At 40.4% G+C, this 12,772-nt stretch overlaps 1 protein-coding gene across 2 annotated transcripts in view; it reads left to right on the top strand.

Moving 5' to 3' along the window:
• The window catches only part of ROBO1 (roundabout guidance receptor 1), a 1,216,262-nt gene that overhangs the window by 449,241 nt on the left and 754,249 nt on the right, over positions 1-12,772 (top strand). The window contains exon 1 of one of the 2 annotated variants that reach the window (XM_056559367.1): positions 95-281. The exons of the other annotated variant lie outside the window; for it this stretch is intronic. Coding sequence (XP_056415342.1) covers positions 179-281 — 103 coding nt within the window. The 5' untranslated portion in view covers positions 95-178. Of the gene's footprint in view, positions 1-94; positions 282-12,772 lie in introns of those variants that run through there. 2 annotated transcript variants of the gene reach the window in all.

Genomic DNA, 12,772 nt, shown 5'->3' on the forward strand with positions numbered 1-12,772 from the left:
TAGCTTCTCACTTCAATAGAGATGTAATTATTCTGCCTATATTTATTATGCATCAGGCTTGAAAAGGGAATATTAGAGATGTCATCTCTATTCTTACATATCTTTTAGAGGAAATATTTTTCGGTGTGTTTGTCACAGCTTCTCAGAAAGATTTATAATGTTTATTCACTAAGCGGGCATGGCTTTACTGGCTCTGCTGCTGCTGATGGGGATAATGCAGATAGCAGCTCCTGTGGATATTAAAACTAAACCAGGGTCAAGGTGGAGAGGTGACAAGAACCGTGAGTAATACAGAAATTATTTCTATTATCATTCTTCCTTTCTAAAATGTATTCATGGCTAAATAAATAATAGAATGCACTCGCTTTTAACACAATGTTATTGCTAACTCCCAAAAAAAAGTTTTTTTGTATTATCATTATTTTTTTAATAATCATTAATTTTATTGAACATGTATGCAAACACGTAATACAACATCCAATTTTTATTTTTTTATTTATGTATTTATATTATTTATGTATTTATTTATTCTGTTCATAAAGAAGAAAAAAAAACAAGCAATAGTATTATTCCTAGGATTTTTTAGAATTAAAGGGGTATTCCAGGCAAAACCTTTTTTATATATATATATCAAACTGGCTCCGGAAAGTTAAACAGATTTGTAAATTACTTCTATTAAAAAAATCTTAATCCTTCCAATAGTTATTAGCTTCTGAAGTTTTCTGTCTAACTGCTCAATAATGATGTCACGTCCCGACAGCTGTCCCGGGACGTGAGTCATCAGAGAGCAGTTGGACAGAAAACAACAACTCAACTTCAGAAGCTAATAACTATTTGAAGGATTAAGATTTTTTAATAGAAGTAATTTACAAATCTGTTTAAAAAAAGTTTTTTCCTGGAATACCCATTTAACATTATTATTATTTTAAAGTACTATCAGGTTGTACTCAGTCCCTGCTACTTTGTGAATATTGTTTTTTCAAACTGTCCTGTCAATTGGAAGGAGAAATCTTGCATTCTGTTCTATTGCTTGTTATGGCAAGAAAATTATAGCCTGTATAGGTATTCTTACTGTCAAAAAAAAAAAATAATTATATTATTATTATTATTATTATTATTATTAAGAAAAAAAGAAGAAAAAAAGGTAGATTCATCAAGTCAGGATCGATTCTGAATAATAATAATAATAATAATAATAATAACAATAATAAGAAGAAGAAGTAGAAGAAGAAAAAGAAGATCTTGATTTACATGGCATCAGAATATTTCACAGAGATTCACCAAAAGGTGATTTTAGTACTTACCTGCCCAGTAATGGGCATGCTTAGGAAGGATCTGTGCTTCTCTTGTGGCTAAATGTGTTCTGAGTCTACCATAAGCTGCTGTTTTCTTTTTGTGAAAAGGCTATTTCCTGTTGGAGTACCCTTCCTCCAACTACAAGTCCCTGGATCCCTTGCATGTAATTGTGAAGTCACTTTTTTCCTCAAAGCACACCTTGGACAATTCCATGTAGCCCTGTGGAGAAGGATCCCCCTCTGGACAGTTCCTGACATGGTATCAGCAGAGAGCACTGTGGTCAGACTGAAAGGAAATTCTAAAGTAATAGAACTTCCTGTGGAGTATACAACAGCTGATAAGTCCTGGATGGATTACGATTTTTAAACAGAAGTAAATTTGGACGGTTCATAAAATGGACAGGTGTCAGCAGAGAGCACTGTGGTAAGACAGAAAAATAAAATAACTCCTTGTGGAGTATACAACAGCTGACAAGTCCTGGATGAATTAAGATTTTTAAATAGAAGTAAATCACAAATCTGTTTAACTTTCTGGTATCAGTTAATTAAACAAAAAATGTTTTCCAGTGGAGTACCCCTTTAAAAATAATCATCAAGACCATTGATCACACACAGGTGCAGACATTATAGTATGAACTCCACTAACTTTACAGCCCCTGTAGCATAGTCAAATAAAAAAAAATCCTGGAAGCCCTTTTGATGTCAAAAAACATAATGCCAATGTAAACTGAGCCTAAAAGGTATCTTTTGGAATTTTTTCTTTTTGTTTGAGAATAAAAAAAATAAAAAATAAATCCTATACAGTGCAAAGTGAAAGTATTCGGCCCCCTAGAACTTTTCAACCTTTTGCCACATTTGAGGCTTTAAACATAAATATATAAAACTGTAATTTTGTGTGAAGAATCAACAACAAGTGGGACACAGTCATGAAGTGGAACAAAATTTATTGGATATTTCCAACTTTTTTAACAAATATAAAAACTGAAAAATTGGGCGTGCAAAATTATTCAGCCCCCTTAAGTTAATACTTTGTAGTGTCATCTTTTGCTGCGATTGCAGCTGTAAGTCGCTTGGGGTATGTCTCTATCAGTTTTACAAATCGAGAGACTGAATTTTTTGCCCATTCCTCCTTGCAAAACAGCTGGAGCTCAGTGAGGTTGGATGGAGAGCGTTTGTGAACAGCAGTTTTCAGTTCTTTCCACAGATTCTCGATTGGATTCAGGTCTGGACTTTGACTTGGCCATTCTAACACCTGGATATGTTTTTGTGAACCATTCCATTGTAGATTTTGCTTTATGTTTTGGATCATTGTCTTGTTGGAAGACAAATCTCCGTTCCAGTCTCAGGTCTTTTGCAGACTCCATCAGGTTTCCTTCCAGAATGGTCCTGTATTTGGCTCCATCCATCTTCCCATCAATTTTAACCATCTTTCCTGTCCCTGCTGAAGAAAAGCAGGCTCAAACCATGATGCTGCCACCACCATGTTTGACAGTGGGAATGGTGTGTTCAGGGTGCTTTTACGCCAAACATAACATTTTGCATTGTTGCCAAAAAGTTTGATTTTGTTTAATCTGACCAGAGCACCTTCTTCCACATGTTTGGTGTGTCTCCCAGGTGGCTTATGGCAAACTTTAAACAACACTTTTTATGGATATCTTTAAGAAATGGCTTTCTTCTTGCCACTCTTCCATAAAGGCCAGATTTGTGCAGTATATGACTGATTGTTGTCCTATGGACAGAGTCTCCTACCTCAGCTGTCATCCAGAGTGATCATGGGCCTCTTTGCTGCATCTATGATCAGTCTTCTCCTTGTATGAGCTGAAAGTTTAGAGGGACGGCCAGGTCTTCGTAGACTTGCAGTGGTCTGATACTCCTTCCATTTCAATATTATCGCTTGCACAGTGCTCCTTGGGATGTTTAAAGCTTGGGACATATTTGTGTCCCACTTATTGTTGATTCTTCACAAAAAATTACAGTTTTATATCTTTATGTTTGAAGCCTGAAATGTGGCAAAAGATCGAAAAGTTCAAGGGGGCCGAATACTTTCACTATGCACTGTATCATTGAACTGAACCCATAGAAGCCAATTTCAGACAGAACTTTGTTAACATTAGCACAACTCTGCCAGGTTGGTAGATCCCATTCATTGCTCCCAAAGGAGCATTTATGTTTTATTTTTCCTTTTGCATACTATTACTATTTATTGGTCAGACCCCAAAGTAGCTCCCCATACTATATTTCAGTTTCCAAGTGAACATTGAGCAGGAACATCTCTAGAACCAGAACTAGGTAAGTATTACTTTACTTTTTTCTTTTGGGGCACATGGGTCATTATTATATGGGGGCACAGGGGGCATTATTACTATATGAGGGTAAAGAGGGCATTATTACTATATGGCATACAACAGGCATTATAACTATGGGGGCACAGGGGGACATTACTACTATATAGGGATACAATGTGACATTTTTACCATATGAGGCATTATTACTATATGGTGGTACTGCAGGGGCATTATTAGTGAGGGCTATTTTTAGTCAGATGAAGATATCACCTATGAGTCACTGGATGTAACTGCACAGCTTCTACGAAAAATGGTAACTACTTCTATATGGTCATTGTATGGGGGAACACTGACTATGTCTGCCTTTGCACATAGATGCAGTATGTGTTTATGGTGCGGATGGATTCTTTGGTTTTTATATAGTGCTGCTAGTAAGTGCAGGACTGTATTATGCAGAGATATGCTATTCTACATACTATACAAATAATTTGAGGCATAGCTGACGTATTTATGAGCACAGCTTTAATGATATAGCAATTATATAGTATACTATTAAGGGGGGGGACAGCTACACCTGTGTTTTACAATGTTTTACATGTGATGCTGTTGTATAAACCTTGGCCATTAATGTCTAAACCTTGGCAACAAAAGTGAGTCTACCCCTAAGTGGAAATGTCCATATTGGGACCGATTAGCAATTTTCCCTCTCTGGTATACTGTTGCTCATTGGTGTGAGAAGGTCTCAGGTGTAAATGGGGAACAAATGTCCCTCTCATACTCTTTAATGCTGGTTACTAGAAGTTCAACATGGCACTAAAAAATTGTTGTTCTACATAAAGATGGCTATAAAAAGATTGCTAAGACCCTGAAACTGAGCTGCAGCACGGTGGGCAACACAGTACAGTGTTTTCACAGAACAGATTTCACTCAGAACAGGCCTCACCATGGTGGACCAAAGAACTTTAGTGCTCATGCTCAGCATAATATCCAGACCGTAAGAGTGCAGCCAGTATTGCAGCAGAGGTTGGGGGGGGGGGGGGGGGGCAGTCTGTCAGTGCTCAGACTATACTCCACACACTACCTAAAATTGGTCTGCATTGCTTTAGTCCCAGAAGGAAGTCTCTACTAAAGATGAAGTTCAAGAAAGCCTGCAAACAGTTTGCTGAAGTCAAGCAGACTGAGGGCATGGATCACTGGAACCATGTCCTGTTGTTTGATGAAACCAGGATAAACGTATTTAGTTAACATGGTGCCAAGTGTTTGTGGTGACAACCATGTGAGGAGTACAAAGACAGCTACGTCTTGCCTACAGTCAAGCATGGGGGTGGGAGTGTCATTGTCTGGGGCTACATGAGCGCTGCTGGCACTGGGGAGTTACAGATCATTGAGGGAACCATAAATTCCAACATGTACTGTGACGTACTGAATCGGTATAGGAACCCCTCCATTTAGAGACTGGGCCGCAAGGCAGCATACAAACATGACAGCATCATAAACACACCTCCAAGATGACCACAGCCTTGCTAAAAAAAAGAAGCTGAGAATAAGGGTGATGGACTGGCCAAACATGTTTCCATACCTTAACCTTATTGAGCATCTGTTGGGCATCCTCAAACGAAAGCTTGGGGAGCGCAAGGTCTCTAGCATCCACCAGCTCTGTGATGTTGTCTATTTTTTTATTTATTTTATTATTATTCTTTTGAAGGGGGGAGGGGCAGAATATGCCTTAGGGTTTAGTCCCCAATGTCCATTATGTTGGAAGAATCGTTGATGTTAAGAAGTGCTACACTGACCTCTGAATCTCTAACTTTAAATTTAATTTTGAAAGCCAAAGAACATTTCAAGTACATCAGTCTATATTTAAGGACACCAAAAACTAGAACTTTCATTTCCACTCCAAGGAAATTGTAGAAAATATAATTTTATCTTCCATTAAAAATGTTCTGAGAATATAGTAAGAATAAAGAAAAGAAAAATACAAGGAAAGGAAAAAGGGGCAATGAGACTTTTGTTTTCTTTTTATGAAATTGCTTCAAACCAGGACACTAATAGCTTGTCAAAGAAAATCATAGGGCGTTCCAAAGGTTTCCTCAATGCTACATAGGCAATACAAGAAATAAGAAATATTGTTTGCTCTAACTATTCGGTAGCAATGGTATTAAGTTAAATGCACTCTTACCAAGAATGTTCAGTGTTTGGGAAAATTACCTATAATCTTGTAAGGTTTTCGTGTACAGTGACAGGTCAGCCTTCACATATTACTATAATTGTCTGAAGAAAAAAAACTTATATAGTTGTGAAAAATTGTTGGCTATGTGTATATATTTCATCATGATTATGTAAGGAGCAGTCATATGCCATCAGTAAGATCTGTCCTGATAGCTATAAAGCCACTTTGTTTTAGTCTATGCATACAATAGTTTATCATCCCTTTTTCTTGAAGCTTTCTGGGCATTAATAACAAACATTTGGAACATATTCTATCAAAGATTGGAAATAATTGAATGGCAAAAACAAAAGAAAAATTTGATGTTAAAGGGGTTCTCTGCCCATAGACATTTTATCCCCATCCAAAGGATGGGGGATTAGATGTCTGATCTTGGGGGTCCCGATGCTGGGGACCCTCCGTGATCTTGGATGCGACACCCCAGACATCCAGTGCACGGAATGAACTTCGCTCCATGACAGATGACTAGCCATGCAGGGCGGAGGCTCATGACGTCACGGACACACCCCGCTCATGATGTCATGACCACGCCCCCTTAATGCAAGTCTATGAGAGGGGCGTGATGGCCGTAATGCCCCTCCCATAGATTTGCATTGAGGGGGCATGGCTGTGACATCACAAGCGGGGCCTGACCTGTACCCGATGCTCTAAACGAATGCTGGGTGTAGCAGGTAGTGGGATCCCCACGATCAGACATCTTATCCTCTATCCTTTAGATAGGGGATAAGATGTCTAGGGACAGAGTACCCTTTTAAATGTTCTTATTAGAGTTAAGCAAACTTTTCAAAAGTTCGGTTCAGTGGACTCGCCAAATTTTGCAAAAAAGTTTGGTTTGTGCCAAACTGGTTCTTCACAAACTGGCAATCAAGAAGCCTCTAAACTTGTGTATAAACCTATCTAAGAGTTCTAAAGCCCTGTACAACACTCCTATGGTCACCTAGGAATATATTAAGGTAGTTTTAAAGAGGTTTTAAGGACTTGTGAGGGGGAGTATTACCTCCTTGGCTCCCTACTGAAAGCTGACATTCATGCATTAATTTGTTAAGGCTGTTTTGGCTGCTAGAATCACAACCCTATAGCCCTTCCATAGGACAGCATATTCAGCGGACAGATCTTCTATAAGGAATTTGTTGAGTAACTCTTATTAAAAGGGAAAAAGTTATCCTAAAAATGCAGTTCGATCTGCAGACATCGTGTTATAGAGAAGGAGAAGCTGAACAGATTGATAAAAATCTTAGAAAAGATTCAGTATTAACTTATTGATTGAAATCTCTGCTAATTCTATGCCAAGAAGTCCAGTTGGTGGTCTTACTCCTGATTGACAATCCTCCCTGTATAAGCATGCTAATAGAGATAGCTGCCACCCACTGGACTCCTAATACCATAATGTTATACAAAATCTTTTCTGACAACATTGTACAGAGGTAGTCATGATGACCTTGAACGTGTTAACCCAGTACAACAATGTGCTGTGTTGGCATATCCTAATGTACCAGAAATTATTTTATTATTATCATTTTTATTATTATTATTTATAGTTCCCTTGGTTCCAGTAATTGAGAAATAATGTTAAAGGGGTATTCCGGTAAACAAATTATTTTTTTCATATCAACTGGCTCCAGAAAGTTGAACAGATTTGTAAATTACTTCTATTAAAACATCTTAATCCTTCCAGTACTTATCAGCTGCTAAAGTTGAGTTGTTTTTTTCTGTCTGACAACAGTGCTCTCTGCTAACACCTCTGTCTGTCTCAGGAATTCTCCAGAGCAGGAGAGGCTTGCTATGGGTATTTTCTCCTACTCTGGACAGTTCCTGAAACAGACAGAGGTTTCAGCAGAAAGCACGTTGCCAGACAGAAAAAACAACTTAACTTCAGCAGCTGATAAGTACTGGAAGGATTAAGATTTTTTAATAGAAGTAATTTACAAATATGTTTAACTTTCTGGTGCCAATTGATATAAAAATAGCTTTTAACTGAAATACCCCTTTAAACTTAAGTCTGTGTAATGTTTTAGAAGATCGTATCTCAACTTTAGAAGTAGAGTGCATATATAGGACAATGTATCAATCTTCTCAGCAACTCTTGTTTGCTCTGTAACATGCTACAGGTAGAACAGCTTGCATGTTTGTCCTAATAATTTTATTGTGATATCATCACTTGATGTATCGCCATGCTTGGGTAGATACTCCATACTCTTAACCCCTTAAGGACTCAGCCCCTTTTCACCTTAACCCCTTAAGGACTCAGTGTTTTTCCGTTTTTGCACTTTCGTTTTTTCCTCCTTCCCTTTTAAAATCATAACCCTTTCAATTTCCCACCAAAAAATCCATATTATGGCTTATTTTGTGCGTCGCCAATTCTACTTTGCAGTGGCATTAGTCATTTTACCCAAAAATGCACGGCGAAACGGAAAAAAAAATCATTGTGCGACAAAATCGAAGAAAAAAAGCCATTTTGTAAATTTTGGGGGCTTCCGTTTCTACGCAGTGCATATTTCGGTAAAAATTACACCTTATCATTATTTTGTAGGTCCATACGGTTAAAATAATACCCTACTTATATAGGTTTGATTTTGTCGCACTTCTGGAAAAAATCATAACTACATGCAGGAAAATTTATACGTTTAAAAATGTCATCTTCTGACCCCTATAACTTTTTTATTTTTCCACATACAGGGCGGTATGAGGACTTATTTTTTGCGCCGTGATCTGAAGTTTTTATCGGTATGATTTTTGTTTTGATCGGACTTTTTGATCACTTTTTATTCATTTTTGAATGGTATAAAAAGTGACCAAAATACGCTTTTTTGGACTTTGGATTTTTTTTGCGCGTACGCCATTGACCGTGCGGTTCAATTAATGATATATTTTTATAGTTCGGACATTTACGCATGCGGCGATACCACATATGTTTTGTTTTTTACACTGTTTTATTTTTTTTATGGGAAAATGGGGGTGATTCAAACTTTTATTAGGGAAGGGGTTAAATGACCTTTATTAACACTTTATTTTTAAATTTTTTTAGGTCATAGGGACCTATAACACTGCACACACTGATCTTTTACACAGATCACAGGCGTGTATTAACACGCCTGTGATCAGTGTTATTGGTGCTTGACTGCTCCTGCCTGGATCTCAGGCACGGAGCAGTCATTCGCCGATCGGACACCGAGGAGGCAGGTAAGGGCCCTCCCGGTGTCCGGTCAGCTGTTCGGGACGCCGCGATTTCACCGCGGCGGTCCCGAACAGCCCGACTGAGCAGCCGGGTCACTTTCACTTTTGCTTTAGAAGCGGCGGTCAGCTTTGACCGCCGCTTCTAAAGGGTTAATACCGCACATCGCCGCGATCGGCGATGTGTGGTATTAGCCGCGGGTCCCGGCCGTTGATGAGTGCCGGGACCGACGCGATATGATGCGGGATCGCGGCGCGATCCCGCTTCATATAGCGGGAGTCGGTGCAGGACGTAAATACACGTCCTGCGTCGTTAAGGGGTTAAGGACCTTAAATTCCAAAATTTTATGAAAAATTTGAAAATGTAGCATTTTTTTTTACTTTGAAACTCTCTGCTTATAAGGAAAATGGATATTCCAAATAAATTATATATTGATTCACATATGCAATATGTCTACTTTATGTTTGCATCATAAATTTTACATGTTTTTACTTTTGGAAGACATCAAAGTTCAGCAGCAGTTTTCCAATTTTTCACAAAGTTTCAAAATCAGAATTTTTCAGGGACCAGTTCAGTTTTGAATTGATTTGAGGGGCCTTCCTATTAGAAATACCCCACAAATGACCCCATTATAAAAACTTCACCCCTCAATGTATTCAAAATGACATTCAGTAAGTGTGTTAACCAGGGGTCAATATTAGAAGTAGAGCAAGATCTGAGGAAGGGAGGGATCCTCCCGAAACACGTAATCTTGTCCATTTTATTGTTTTTTTTAAATAAAATGTCCTGCTGAGGACTTTCCTATTACCTTTGGCATCCGCCTCATCTGTCTACAAGAGTCTGCAGCGCCATACCTGAGGGTTTTTTCCTGCTCTACTTCTAATATTGATTCCCAGGACGACTTGTTTCCTCCGGCAACCCATCGGCATAGCAGCGACTCGCACTACAGTATCCAGATTATATCGTGGGTGATATGCTTTTTTGCATAGATCTCAAGGTGAGCGGCAATCTATAAGCCCCGTGGGGTTGCCCCCCCCACCCCCCACCCGATCTATTGAGGGTAAATACACGAGGTGCCGTCCATCGGTCCTTTCTTTTCTTTTCTCTACAGAACCAGGGGTCAAGTCCTGGAAAAAAAAGGGTCTGGTACTGCTAATGGGAACGGTGTTCCTGCTGTGGAAAAAGTGCAGGAACTCAGTTCCCATGTGTTCCTGCAGGACTTGAGTCCTGGTGTTAACCCTTTAGGTGTTTCACAGGAATAGCAGCAAAGTGAAGGAGAAAATTCAAAATCTTAATTTTTTAGGCTAAGTTTCCACTAAGTTGGCTAAGTTAGAATACTGCCACTGCAGTTTTTGAGCCAAAGCCAGAAGTGTATTCAAAAGGAATAGGACATATAAAGGAGGGACTTATACTTCTCCTCCCTTATGGATCCACTTCTGACTTTGGCTCAAAAACTGCCAGAAAAAAAAGCATGTTCTTGTAAACCTAGTTTTTGAATTTTTACAAGGGGTAAAAGGAGAGAAATCCCCCTAAAATTTGTAACCCCATTTCTCTCGAGTAAGGAAATAATATGTGGATGTAAAGTGCTCTGTGGGTGCACTAGAGGGCTCAGAAGGGAAGGAGTGACAATAGGATTTTGGAGAGTGAGTTTTTCTGAAATGGTTTTTGGGGGGCATGTAATATTTAGGAAGCCCCTATGGGGGGTGTTCAGGCCCACTATACCCCTTGTTACGTTCCGTGAGTAGTGTAGTTTCCAAAATGGGGTCACATGTGGGTTTTTAATTTTTTTTTGCATTTATGTCAGAACCGCTGTAAAATCAGCCACCCCTGTGCAAATCACCAATTTAGGCCTCAAATCTACATGGTGCGCTCTCACTCCTGAGCCTTGTTGTGCGCCCGCAGAGCATTTTACTCCCACATATGGGGTATTTCCGTACTCAGGAGAAATTGCGTTACAAATTTTGGGGGTCTTTTTTTCCTTTTACCTCCTGTGAATATAAAAAGTATGGGGCAACACCAACATGTTAGTGTAAATTATTATTATTTTTTTTACACTAACAGGTTGGTGTAGACCCCTACTTTTCCTTTTCATAAGGAGTAAAAGAAGAAAAAGCCCCCCAAAATTTGTAGCACAATTTCTCCCGAGTACGGAAATACCCCATATGTTGCCCTAAACTGTTTCCTTGAAATACGACAGGGCTCCAAAGTGAGAGAGCGCCATGCTCATTTGAGGACAAAATTAGGAATTGCATAGGGGTGGACATAAGGGTATTCTACGCCAGTGATTCCCAAACAGAGTGCCTCCAGCTGTTGATAGACTCCCAGTCAGTGGCTGTCAGGAAATGCTGGGAGTTGTTGTTTTGCAACAGCTGGAGGCTCCTTTTTGGAAACACTGCCATACAATATGTTTTCATTTTTATTGGGGGGGGGAGGGGGCAGTGTAAGGGGGTGTATATGTAGTGTTTTACCCTTTATTTTGTGTAGTGTAGTGTAGTGTTTTTGGGTACATTCATACAGGTGGGGGTTTACTGTGAGTTTGCTAGGAGTTTGCGCTGCGGTGGAAAATTTGCCGCTGCTCAAACTTGAAGCAGGAAACTCACTGTACCCTGTACATTCACATGGGGGGAAAACCTTCAGCTGTTGCAAAACTACAACTCCCAACATGCACTGACAGACCGTGCATGCTGGGAGTTGTACTTTTGCAACAGCTGGAGGCACACTATTTGGAAAACGTTCATTTAGGTTCTGTTACCTAACTCAGTATTTTCCAACAAGTGTGCCTCCAGCTGTTGCAAAACTACAACTCCAAGCATGTACAGATCACCAAAGGGCATGCTGGGAGATGTAGTTATGCAACAGCTGGAAGTATGCAACTACAACTCCCAGTATGATGAGAAAGTCGTTTGCTGTTCGTGCATGCTGGGAGTTGTAGTTTTGCAAGATTTGGAGGGCCATGGTTTAGAAACCACCACACAGTGATCTACAAACTGTGGCCCTCCAGATGTTGCAAAACTACAAATCCCAGCATGCCCAAACAGCAAACTGCTGTGTGGGCATGCTGAGAGTTGAAGTTTTGCAACATCTGGAGGGTTACAGTTTAGAGACCACTGTATAGTGGTCTCAAATGTAGCCCTCCAGATGTTAATAGGCAACTCACCGGCTTCCGTAGTCTGCACCAGGGAGCCAGCCACACGTCAACCCCGCCCGCCGATCACCACCGCTGATCGTTGCCTCCGCCACCGCCGATGGTAAGTGGACCTCCGGTGATGGTCACCGTCGGTTCTCCCGTTCTGCCCAGACTACTGTGGGTGGGCAGAACGAGGGAACCGAACGTTAACCCCCCCAACCCCCCCCCCCCCCCCCCCCCGCCCACGATCTGCTATTGGTCGTCGCTTCTGAATGACCAATAGCAGGGATAGGAGGGGTGGCACCCCTGCCACCTCAATCCTACCCCTTCAGGGGGATCGTGGGTGTCTTGGACACTCCCGATCTCCCTTATTTTCTGGGTCACCAGGTCACCGTAGACCCATATGACCCGGAATTGCCGCAGATCGCCGGTCTGAATTGGTCTCAGGACCCCCCTGGGCATTTGCACGGGATGCCTGCTGATGGATATCAGCAGTCATCTCGGTCCAGTCCCTGCCTGGCGCTCGTTGGGGACCGAAATTCCCACGGGTGTACAGGTATGCCCTGGGTCCTTAAGTGGTTAAGACCAACTTCAGGGAAAGACATCTTAACTACCAGAATGTTGATCTAAAATTAAAATCACAGGCCCCAATGTATGTTAAAGGGG

Source organism: Hyla sarda, chromosome 2, assembly GCF_029499605.1.
Source record: "Hyla sarda isolate aHylSar1 chromosome 2, aHylSar1.hap1, whole genome shotgun sequence".
Classification (NCBI taxonomy): Eukaryota; Metazoa; Chordata; class Amphibia; order Anura; family Hylidae; genus Hyla; species Hyla sarda.